The sequence below is a fragment of the Callionymus lyra genome, chromosome 3, assembly GCF_982586985.1.
Source record: "Callionymus lyra chromosome 3, fCalLyr1.hap1.1, whole genome shotgun sequence".
Taxonomy (NCBI): Eukaryota; Metazoa; Chordata; class Actinopteri; order Syngnathiformes; family Callionymidae; genus Callionymus; species Callionymus lyra.
In genome coordinates, this window is record NC_141820.1 from 31,311,162 (window position 1) to 31,323,523 (window position 12,362).

The following is a 12,362-nucleotide window of genomic DNA, read 5'->3' on the forward strand; positions in this document are numbered from 1 at the left end:
CACACTTTGTGGTTTTTAAAACGAATGTTGAGATTCTTTTTTTTTGCGAAGAGGAGAGTGCAGACGGGAGGGAACAGTTATGTCTCATTTAGCCTTAAGGGTCAATATAAAGGGGTTTAACTAAGATTAATAAATATTAGCGCTTACATAACAGCCTTAATAATCCGTTTTTATGGCCTACTAGCTGAATTTGCCAACTCAAATTTGACGTTCTACTGACGGAATCATCCATCATTGTTACGTTTTTGTATTTTTCACTGCATGAGCTTTACATTTCTCAATTTGAAGTCAGAAATATGACACTGTGAAGAACTTTTATACTATATATGTACAGTATATATGTACAGTATATATATATATATATACTGTCTTTTCTATTGACACAATGTTGTCTTGTGTTTATAAGAACGTTCTTATCGCAGTCTTATCTGATGAATGATAACAAATGATTCACATGATAATTACACAATGATATTAAGAATTCCTCTTTTTCCAAATGAAAGTCTTCTCCCGAGGCTTCCAGAGCTGGCGATAATGATCTGTTTCATGATAACCATAATGAATCCGATCAGAGACTAGTTTCAGGTGCACACACACTGCAACGTAACGTATTTTCTAATCAGCTAATAAATCACACAGATAATTAACTTCCTGCTTTATGGGATCATTTATTGTTGCAATAACTGCAAAGGAAAATGATAATAATCCCAGATTATTAGACAAAGACATCCATCCTGTTTGTTTACTGTTTGTAATCAGTTTGTTTTGGGCAGAATTCTGTGGAATCGTCATTTCATGCCTTTAGTTTTCTTACCGGGACTTCAGCGTTTTGTGGAGGTGGAAACGAAGTGCAGAAGCGCCCCTTGTGGTTGATCGGTGTATAGAACATATGAGCAAGTATTTAGGATTAGTCATAGATAGTTACCTGTGTGTGTGTCCCAAATCGCATACATCTCTTAGTGCACTGGCGGTTAGTATGCATCAGGATAGTGTACATACTAACTAGTACGCAAATTCTCCACAGATAGTATGTCTCAAATCAGACACTGCCACTACGCACTAACCCGGAAATGACGCGACAGCTTCTTCTTCTACTACTATTTAATGATTATTGCAAACCAGCTGTAGGAACATTATCGCTGACATCTGCTGGCAGCACGTTTTGCAAGTTTATTGTTTATTGTTAGTTATCGGAACCGAAGAGGCCTACTGCTGCCTAAATACACCTGTAAGTATATGTATATATAATATAAATATATATATATATGACGTAACTTCCGTTTACACGTCAACGTCACTAAGATGGCGGCCGTTTAGGGTAGAAAGTGTCCATCGATCCATACTCAGTTTTGTGGGTATTACTACGGCAATTTAGTGTGCATGGCGAACTACATTTCACATACCAACAATTGAGACGCACTTATTCTAAAAATACTAAGTTTAAGTACGCAAGTATGAGATTTGAGACACAGCTATAGATAGAGATTTAGAGAGGCGAAGAAGAAAGTACAGGCAGGTTGGAGTCCCTGAATCAGGTGTGAGCTTAGACAAGCAGGACCCGATTGACAATCAACTGATTACTCGATGCCTGACTGGATCTCAAACCTGCAACTTCTCAGCCCTTTTCTGGACCAGTTTGACACCTGTGGTCCAGAGTATTTCTTACAGATACATTCCTGCTGCACCTGCGAGCCTTCATTGTGCAGCAATGGGAATTCTCGCGGCTGTCAGTCAACTCTAATGGTTCCTCTACCTTGTTGCCTCAAAACACCTCTCTGATCTCTGAGCGCAGGTTTAGGATCCTATGAATATTTATCAACTCCATGTGCTGCTGGTGCAGGAAGAGAAAGTGCTGTATCGATAACAAGCAGCGCGTGAAACAAACTTTTGATGCATAACTTTTCGAAAACAGGCACGTGAACATCTGTCGTTTGATTGTAGTATTTAATTTAATTTATAGTTTTTTAACATGTTTAAACCTTTTTGCATGATGTCATTATAACTTAGTTTGATCTTCACCTTGTTTGTTAGAGAAGAAAGAATAATAAAACATGTATTTATAGTTTTCAGACAAGAAAATATAACTTATATTTATATAATAATAATAGAGGTTTAAGCAGCAAGACATTTTTAAAGTTACTTCACACACTGAATGACTGAGCCTTTTTTTATTATTTATTACCCCAACATTCAAAAGAAAACTGCACTGGAAATCTAATTTCCCGAAGGAGATCTCCCGAGGGACTAATAAAGTCTATCTAGCCAAAATAAAATAGCACGACCACCAATAAAAAAGTACGTTGATGAAACATACATCTCAGAATAACGCTGAGACAGCAGACTGGGATAGAAGCAAGATGTTCCCATTATTTGTTTTTGACTCTAGTTAACAGGATTTGTTATTTTAGTATTCACATGCTAATGTTACATCGCTGAAAATTGTGTCTTTTTTGGACTGGTGGACCGGTGCTGGAAATCTTGTGGATGAGATTATTTGCGAGCTTCTCTTACGTTTCTAAACACAGGATTTCCTGTGTCCCACCACCTCTTCTCGTCGGCTGTTGGCGCCATGTGTTGGCGCAGTAACCGTGTCGCACTCCCCCACTCCATCAACGACAAATGAAAATAAAAGGTGTGATTGACAGCGACTGTTGTCGTGTTTGTTTCCTTCACGCGCTCACAGATTTTTGTGCCAACTGTCTCCTTCGACTGCAGGTCTGGTGCCACTCCGGGAATCGTAGGTATAAAAAAAATCTGACGTACAGTTTATCCCCTGCGTCAGCAGATGAAACATATAGAAAAAGAACAGTTTAATGAAGAGTTTTCTGATGAAATAATTAATCACAATTTTAATTAGCATCCAGCTCTCTCACATGGCTTCAAAGACGACTGTGGATAACAAAGGCACTTTTATTATTAGAGCGTATATTCATGTGAACGGCGATCAGATAAACGTTAGTATACGTCTCCACAGAACCGTTTGCATATTAAAAAAGAAACTAAAAGTATCCGTGTGTGCATAAGACTACACAACCCCAATTCTTTTTAACTCCTTGGTTCTTTTCTTAAATGAAAGAGTGATAAATGACTTCAAACTCCCCCCTGGGGAGTCTTTTAATGGTCCACAAAGAACCTATATAACCTCGCAGCAAGTGAAAGCTTTCATTCTAAGATTACTTTTCAATCTGATGCTGAGATAAATGTCTGATGTCACGCACAGGAACACCACTTTCGACTTTTATTTTTATAACCTTAATATTCACACCATGATACAAGCATCGGTTTCTTTATAGATTATGACTAGGGATGAGTACTCAGGTACCATGAAATATACCATTGAGTCTAAAGAGACTTTGTCGGAAGACTGAGCATCTCTGGAAGTCTACTAAACTTGAGGTGCACAGACTTCACATGAGGGATCTGATGTCTTCATACAATGAGAAGGTGGAAACTGCCAGATCTGATTACATCAGGAAACTGGTAGCAGCAAATATGAAAAACCACAAAGTGTTGTTTGACATGATCAATTCTCTCGGGTCTTCTGCTCCTCAAATCATGCCTGTATTCTGTGAAGCTGAAAGCAATGCATTGTTGAGGTTTTTATTGACAAAATGAAATTGATCGAAGAGAAAATCTCTCCCCCTTTGTGTGGAACCCTTGCTGTCACGGAGCCTCTCTCCTCCTTGTGGTCTTCCTTCAGTGCTGTATCTCTGGGTGATATTTCGGCACTAGTGAACAAGATTAAACCCTCCTCTTACTCAGACGACGTCCTTCCTTGTAGCCTCCTTATCAAAGTATTTGATGTAATTGGCCCCTAGGTTACCGATATTGTGAACCTCTCCCTTTCCACAGGGGTTTTTCCCGATGCATTTAAACATGCCTTTGCTCAAAAAGCCAGGCGTAGACCCGACTAACCTCAGTAATTTCAGGTCTATTTCTAAGTTCCCTTTCTTGTCCAAGATCCTAGAGAAGGTGGTGTCTGAGCAGCTGTCTTTGTTCCTGGATCAGAGAAACATGAGAAGTTTCAGTCTGGCTTCCGTAAACATCACTCTACGGAGACAGCCGTACTGTAAGTGTCCAGTGACATCATGATGTCACTTCGGCTGATTCGGGTCAATACACCTTTCTGGTTCTCTTGAATCTGTCCTCAGCCTTTGACACAGTTGATCACCAGATCCTGCTGAGGAGACTGATGGATGAAGTGGGTCTGTCTGGGTCTGTGTTAAAATCATTTCTTTGATTCTCATCATACCTTTCTGGGCGCAGTTTCAGTGTATCTGTCAATCAAATGAGGTCTGAATCGGCGGATCTGTTGTGCGGAGTCCCTCAAGGTTCTATTCTGGGTCCTTTATTGTTTTTGCTGTACTTGATTCCCCTGGATAAAATCATTCAGAGATTTCCTGATGTTTCTTAACACATTTTTTGCTGATGACAAACAATGACTGAGTGAAAACACTTTGCAGCTAAATGTGGACAAAACTCCTGATGTTAAGGTTCGAGGGTTGAGTCAGTACTTGGGTGACTTAGGTCAGTCTGTCAAAATGAGCCTGAGAAACCTGGGTGTTGTATTTGACAAAGTAAGTAAGTAAGTAAGTTATTTTTATTTATATAGCGCTTTTCTAGACCAGGGTCACAAAGCGCTTAAACAATCAAAACAACACTCAATAAAGTATATGTTTTAAAGATCAAGATAAAACTGATAACACAGAAGGAGTTCCAGAAAATCAAGGAAAAGCCTGAACAAATAGAAACGTCTTAAGATGTTTCTTGAAGGAGTCAGTAGACTCCGCACTGCAGAAAACTGACCAGAAATTGTTTCCTTCAACTGAGAAAAATTTCTAAACTTAGGAAAATGTTGTCACAGCATGATCTGGAGTTTTCAATCCATGCGTTTGTGTCTCCTCGCCTGGACTATTGCAACAGTCGGTTTTCATGTTTAAATAAGAGGGAGCTGTCTCGCCTGCACTTGATTCAAAACCCTGCGGCAAGAATTCTGACCCGCTCAAGTAGAAGAACTCTTTCTCCGATCCTTAAAACTCTTCACTGGCTTCCAGTTTCTTTCAGGATCAATTTAAAAATGATGGTTCTTACTTTCAGATCTATTCATGGTCAGGCTCCTCCTTACATCACTGATCTGATCCAGCCTTACACCCCAGCTTGGGCTCTGAGGTCTGTGGATCAGAATCTACTGATGGTTCCTCTACACAGTTCAGGAGAGAAATCCTTCCCGGCTGTTGCTCCTAAGCTTTGGAACGATCTTCCTCTCACTCTGCGTTTGAGGGAGTCTACTGACTCCTTCAAGAAACATGTCAAGACATTTTTATTCGTGCAGGCCTTACCTTGATTTTTTTTTCTGAGACTCCTGTGTTGTTCTCTGTGTTGTCTTGACCTTTCAAGTATATATTTTATTGAGTATTGTTTTGGTTTAAGTGCTTTGCGACAATGGTCTGGAAAAGCGCCCTATAAATATAAATTACTTACTTACTTACCATAAAGGCCCAGGTTCTGACATAAACATTTGTAACCAGACCGAAAAGCAATGCAAATTTCAGTGACTTGTTTCAGTTTTGGTGTCAATTTTCCTTAATAATTATTTTTGTCTCTTACCCCACAGTGGAACTAACCTGGCAATGGCCCTCATGCAGGCCGCCTTAGGCACACACGATTTAGCCCCAAAATTATACTTACAGAACACGGCACAGAATTTACAAGATTAAGCTTCCCTATAATCCAAGAGAACATAACTCAGACACATTTTGTGATCACTCTTTAAGCACCGTTTTGTGCACCGTGAAAATACCCTTCCTTAATTATGAAGAGCATACGCTATATTGGAGCAGTCATGTCCAGATTCATGAAGCAATAAAGGTTTTGTTTCGGATGATCAGGATTCATTGGGTTCCATTTTACATCCTAGTATCCTGAGGGCATCATCATGGACCGTGCTAGCACTGGCTCCCAGCACACACACACATAGTGGAGATTACTTTTCCTCCAAATCTCTGACCACAACACCTCTGGCTCTGATGTTGAGCCACATTTTAAAACAGTCCCAGACCTGCCAGGCCAGTTATTGGACCTCTTGTGTTCAGGTGTGAGATGACATACTGTTGTTCTTCTACACCAGCTAGGGAGTGCGTGAGATCCTGGGCATTCCTTACACGTTCGTATACAATGTTGGCTTGACCTGGCTTGTGTGTAAAATGTGCTCTTTAATCGCAGCAGGTCTCTTAATCACAACAAGAAAGGAGAATCTCATGTACTTTCATTCCGCTTTGCTCTTATGTGTTCATCAGGCATGACGTCACTCCTACTGCCTAAAACGCAGGTGTCGACGCCAGAATAAGATGTCAAACTCATGGATATTTATTTTTCCTTTTTAAAGTTTCAAGCAGTTGAAAATTTGATTTGACTCAATTAAGAGAAAAAACTCAAGACCCAGGAGCCGTTCTGACCCTTCAGATTCATTTTCCGTGCCCTATAGAGTTTAGATTCACATTTTTAAGTAGATAAATGATTTTTCCGAGATGTGCTTGGAAACGCAGCAGTCAAACAACTAAACAAAAATTAAAAAATATCCAGCCTACCAAAACAGTCATTGTCAAAATCAGGTCATCTTGTCCTTTTTGCATTGAATCAGTTCTTTACGCTGCCGTCTCCAACATCTCACATTTGATAAATTGATTCCAAGCTTACATGCAGCGACTTAAAAGTTGCATTTCACTGTGTATTTTACAACCTGAAGGTGTGTGTATGAGACACAAAACTTAAAAAAGTAATTACTTAAGTACTTAAAAAGTTATAAAAACAAAATTAAACTATAGATTTCGTCATATTCTTGTTTAACGACCATTGACATCCAGCTTTTGGTGCATTACCACCACATCTTGCTCTTCAATAATTGGTCCTAGATTTGACATTTTGACCTGGTCATACAGACCTTTCATCAGCAAACCAGTCATTGACATGTTGCACTTGTATAGATAGATACATTTATTAATCCCTCTGGAGATCTCTTTCGGGAAATTTGGTTAATTAATTATAACATTAATTAATTATAGAATGCTCTTACAAGCTACTGTTGTGGAAAAAAAACAATGAAATCATAAATAATGACAAATGTGAGGAGCAAGAAACAGCAGACAGGATACAAACCAAATTAGGAACATGTAAGTGCGGAAGCCTAACTGTGAACTCCCGTGTTTGATAAATAGTTAAAGCAGAGCCGATACACGGGAGGTGTCGGGGGGGACAGAGAGACACTTAAGCAGAACTCTTTTACATTTAATTCTCTCTCGACTGAGAGTTATGTCACTGACCTCACTTTCGAAATTGTTTGTGTCCCAGTTTCAACTTATCTGATCAACCACGAAGAAAGACTTTTGCATCAATAAACCATGATTTCGGTTTTTATATAAGGAAACCAGCATGTGAACCGACAACACAGTCTTGCCTTTGTTCACTGTCTTTTGTTTTAATTATGAAGATTCCAGCAGTGGGACGTTTCTCATTCCGTTTTTCTGCCAAATAATCAGAGGTCAGGTCGCAGGGGTAGCAGCTGTGGTTAGAGGTTTAGACGGTTCAGAAGGTTCAGAGGAGGAGGAGGCAAATAGTGGATCATCAAACGGGGCAGTGTAGGTTTCCTTTTTGGACAGGGAACAGTCGACCTTTGCCCTCAAAGCTCAACCAGTTTACATAGGTTTGGTGGACTTTAAGGAGTCATGCGACCAAGTTCCAGAAGGTATCCTGTTGGAGAAGGGGCGCACCAAATGTCTGGTCTGAGTTGGATTGGTTTCTACTAAAGGTTGGACCCTGCAAAGACTAGTTCTGTTCACAAATAACGGGGAGATGGTCTTTGGTCCAGTGATGTCTTTGTTGGCGTTGTTGGCTTCCTCAGGTCATGACTTGCCTTATGCGAAAGCGGCTGTAAGAAGTAAGAATCTAGACTCTAAAATGGAGACCAATGATTTCTAGGCATCCTTAAAGGTTCGTCAACCGTCTACTGTCAATCTGTATAAGTTTCAAGTCTCTCTAAACGTCACCCTGAAGAGAAAATAAATTTAGGCTGCTAGAACCTATAGTTAACCACCATAGATTGAAGTAGGAACAGAGATCGACCATTATACCGAGAGATGACCCATAAGACCAATTCAGAGTAAGAATGACTGGAGATGCCAAACCAATCTGCCTGTTGATTTCACATGTGAGGAAAAACCTTTTAAAAAAAAGGTGATTTCTTTGCATACTTTGTCGTCTACTTATTCCCCACCTTGTTGATTACCCTTAACATTATAACTAAAAACATTTCAATTCTGCATTTATTTCTAAAGTACATTCCAGCTGACGGTACTACGGCTGAAACTACCCTCATGATGTTCTTCTGTTGAGAGCTGTTCGCTCATAACTATTTTCACTTGTTGTTTGACTCTCTCTCTTCACCTTCTTCTTCCATCTTGCCCGTGATCCTCTCAGAGATTTCTGCAGGACAATTGGATCGTTAACATCATTGTCCGGTGCTAAATATAGATGATAATGAAGATGAAAATAATTGCATTTCATCACATCCCCAGCAGCTCAGTGTCCATTCAACATGAACAAAGCTGGAGCACTTTCGGTTCCTCCTTCACAAGTTTGTTGAAAAGTCTTTTCTTCTGCACAAAATGATTTGAGAAATGAGGAAGTGCTCTCGACGCCTCTCTTGTTCTCGCTGCCGGGGGCTGCCTCTGTCTGTCTTTGAGGAGCTTTAACAAACTGTAATAAGACTTTGTTGTGTTTGCTTCTGTGACTAATTTCATTTAGATGAAAGAATTACTGTCGCGTTTGCTGCCGTACTCATTTCATACAAGGCGAGATAAGAGGCGGCATGGATTGGTTGCAGAACACTGCCTTACAGGAAACTGAAAGAGCCATGTTCTTTTATTAAATTAATCTTGAACACGTGGAGTGCTCATTGTGCTAGCTTCACTTAGCAGTACTGAGGAATTTAAATTTAAAACATAAGAATATTTCAGAGGTTGGTCTTGAGAATGTATTGTATTATTTTTTTTCCACCTCAATTTGTACATAAATTTAAATAAATTATGTGTATAAAACATTGAGGGGATATTTATAGTGGGATAGGAAAGAACAAATAATTTTAGTGGTTTTCTGTTGTTCCATCTGGTTTCAGGAATGTTTTGAAGGTTCCATGTTCACTTGTATGGCTTCTAACTGCTGCTGCTCTTTGAACTGGCAAAAAGAAATGAAAAGAAATACTTGATTCACAAAAAAAAGAACAATCATTTAAACAAAAGTTATTTTAAACCAACTTTGCTCAGCGCTGTTTTTTTATAAAAAATAAAAATGGAATAAAACTGATGACCTAATGTTTAATAGCACTTTCACCTCTACCTATCTTTTTATTTTTATGAGTGTTCAAAATGAGCTCTTTGGCAGTGGAATGTGCGTTGGGAATTTTCACGTTTAGATAAATGTTTCTGGGCTAGTACATTTTTGATGGTTAAAAAATAAAAAAGTTGTACTCACTACTACATCATATCTGTTATTGCTCTTGTTGTTTTATGTGTCAGTTATTGTATTTCTTGTATTACAGTTTCAGCTTGATAATATAAGTCGAGTTTCACACAAAAACACAGCATCAATACAAGAGTTTATTGAAGGTGGTAACAGGTGACAAAGATTTGTAGCAGAGCAATAAAAAGCAACTTCCTGTACATAGCATGACGTTTACGTGAGATACAGCTCAACAAGGACCATGGGTGTGAGAAACGAAGCAAACAACATCGAACTGGACAGTCATCGTCTCAGGAATGCAATCGTAGCCCTTCTTCTTGGCGATAGTGAGGTGAAACGAAAGAGGGATTATGTAGGAGGTCATCTCCCCAGTTTGGAATAGATGAAGGCAACGCACAGCCAGGGGTTCATGGGAAGGTGATGGAGAGGGGGGGCAGGGGGTTAACCAAGATAAGAGCCTAAACAATATGAACCTTTGAGCAAGGTCTTCCACGCTACATTTCCTTCTTATGTTGAATGAAAACCTCAGCATATTAAATGTAATGTAATGCACAAGGGCTTCAATAATTCAAGGAATTAGCGGACATAAAAATATGATCTCTAGAGTTAGAGGTCCACAAGAGCACATACCTACTGGGAGAGGGTTCAAGGTTCTAATGTCTAATTGTGCTGATGAAGCCATTTCTTCTTTCTGCAACTATTGACTAATTTTGATGCATCTATGGTAAACATTTTTTAAAATCTGTTTAGACTTATGGTCTCCTTTTAATTTTCAGCACCGCCCTGGAAGGTTATGTTTTTAAGATACCTGATACCTGACCACTATAAATCTTAAACAGCCAATCACTACTCATAACTTAATTTATTGAATTTAACCGGGAAACGTGACTATGATTTAATTTAACTTTTGGGAGGGTTGCTGGGCTTTCTTGCTAAAACGAACCATATAAAGCTAACATCCTCTGGGCCCTGGCATTTGTGTGTTCAATGTGATTCTGGTTGGAATCCCTGTTAAGATGCTACTTCTTTGTGTTGCAAGTCAACACAGTTCTTGAATCATGGATTAGCTTCTTGGGGGATGTATTCACTGTCACAGTGTTTTTCTAGTGCTGGGATCTTTGATCGTGTGCTTCTTTTTAGGCATCTTTATGCCTGCAGACTCATGGTTTATAAAACATCCGCACGTTTGCTCATAGTAAAATATCTATCTCAATTTGAAGTGTGCTTCTTCGTAAAGGGTTTGTAGTTTTTAACTGAACATCAGCCATGATAAGTAAGGTTTTTTTTAAGTCCAAGGACTGAGCTGCCAGGGTTACTGGGTTGACTTAAGGATAAAAAGGTAGAAGAGGTGAAGAGTTTACGGTGTGGGTTGTGTCCTGCAGTTTAAATACATAGTTTGAGACAGAAACTGTATGTGTGATTGGTTGATTCTTAATGAAATAAAGGAGCCTCGACTTCATGCTGGTATAAGGGCATGTCTTCTGATCCACAGGCAGCCACTGATCTCCGTCACTGTCACAGATGCCAAAGCTACTTATGTCTGCTTGGATGCTCTCAGCGCCGCCGCTCTCTGAAGGGCCATCGTCTTCCTCTTTTGCAATGATGCAGCCGACGCTTCCGTGATGCCATGGTAACTGTCAGTCTCCTGCGAGTCCTCGCTGTTCTGGGACTTGGTGCTGTCCTGCGAGTCCAGCTTCTGCCTGAGAGTGCGGTTCTGCTCCTCCTTCAGCTCCAGATAGGAGCGTGAGAAGGTGTGAAAGATGGAGGTGACAGGAAACGCCATGAGGAGGATGCCACTCAGGATGCTGCTCAAGGCCACCACCTGTCCGGGGATGCTTCTAGGAACCATGTCGCCGTACCCTACCGTGGTCATGGAGATCACTGCCCACCAGTAGCTCCCAGGAATGCTGGTGAACTCCTGTTTGGCGCCAAACTCGCTCTCAGCCAAGAACACCAGAGGAGAGAAGAGGGCCATGGCTACACAGAGGAACAGCAGCAGCAGTCCGAACTCCCTCGTGCAACGCTTCACCGTCAGACCGAGAGTCTGCAACCCCAGGGAATGCCGGGCCAACCTCATGACGTAGAAGATCCTCAGAGCCCGGAGTACTCGGAGCACCAGACCCACTTTCTCAAGGTAGTTGTTCCCTGAGCCGGCAGGCTTCTCGCCCACCGAAAAAGAGTCCACGATGAGGGTGATGTAGTAGGGCAGGATCGCCACCACGTCGATCACGTTGAGGGGAGTCCGCAGGAACGTGCACTTGCTCTGCGTCTGAATGAAGCGCAGCAGGAACTCCAGGGAGAACCAGCCCACACAGACGGTCTCCAACACGAAGATGTTGTAACATCGCTGGGAGCACTCACCCTGTCGAGAGAAAAACACATAAAAGTTTAGGTTTGAGCAATTTCGACTTGAGTCATTTTCTATAAATTACTTTGACCTCAATGTCAAATTAATTCGTATCTAGACGATAATCGCCTTTTTCCTGACGCAATATGTTTACTCAGCCTATCTGCACACTAATGTTTATTTTTGGATGGATGTTTTGAATCGGTTATTGTTGGGAAAAATCTTCTTAGCACAAGAACACAAATGTGGCAAAAAAAATATATAGAGCTGCCCACAAAAACACTTTGTTTCTGGAAAAAAAAATTGTGGATAAAAAAAAAAATGCGAACAAAAATAGAACTGTTGAAGCACACATTTTGTTACCGAAAAAGCATTTTGCTGTAGCCCATAAAAAAACGAGCTGAGATTGCGGAGGTTTCCTTGACATGGATCTGGTGACCAAGGGTCATCATTTATTTAGTGTAATAATAAGAACTTAGTAGAGGCTTAGAATAAGAGGCTA

General features: G+C 40.3%; 1 protein-coding gene and 1 long non-coding RNA gene across 2 annotated transcripts in view; both read right to left on the bottom strand.

The window, feature by feature from the left end:
- Positions 1-12,362, bottom strand: part of LOC148084459 (uncharacterized) — a 267,620-nt gene that overhangs the window by 227,425 nt on the left and 27,833 nt on the right. The window lies entirely within an intron of this gene.
- The window catches only part of kcng2 (potassium voltage-gated channel, subfamily G, member 2), a 34,316-nt gene continuing 31,591 nt past the window's right edge, over positions 9,638-12,362 (bottom strand). Inside the window, exon 3 of the mRNA XM_087787530.1 lies at positions 9,638-11,875. Within this exon, the coding sequence (XP_087643656.1) occupies positions 11,048-11,875 (828 nt within the window). The 3' untranslated portion in view covers positions 9,638-11,047. The remainder of the gene's footprint in view (positions 11,876-12,362) is intronic.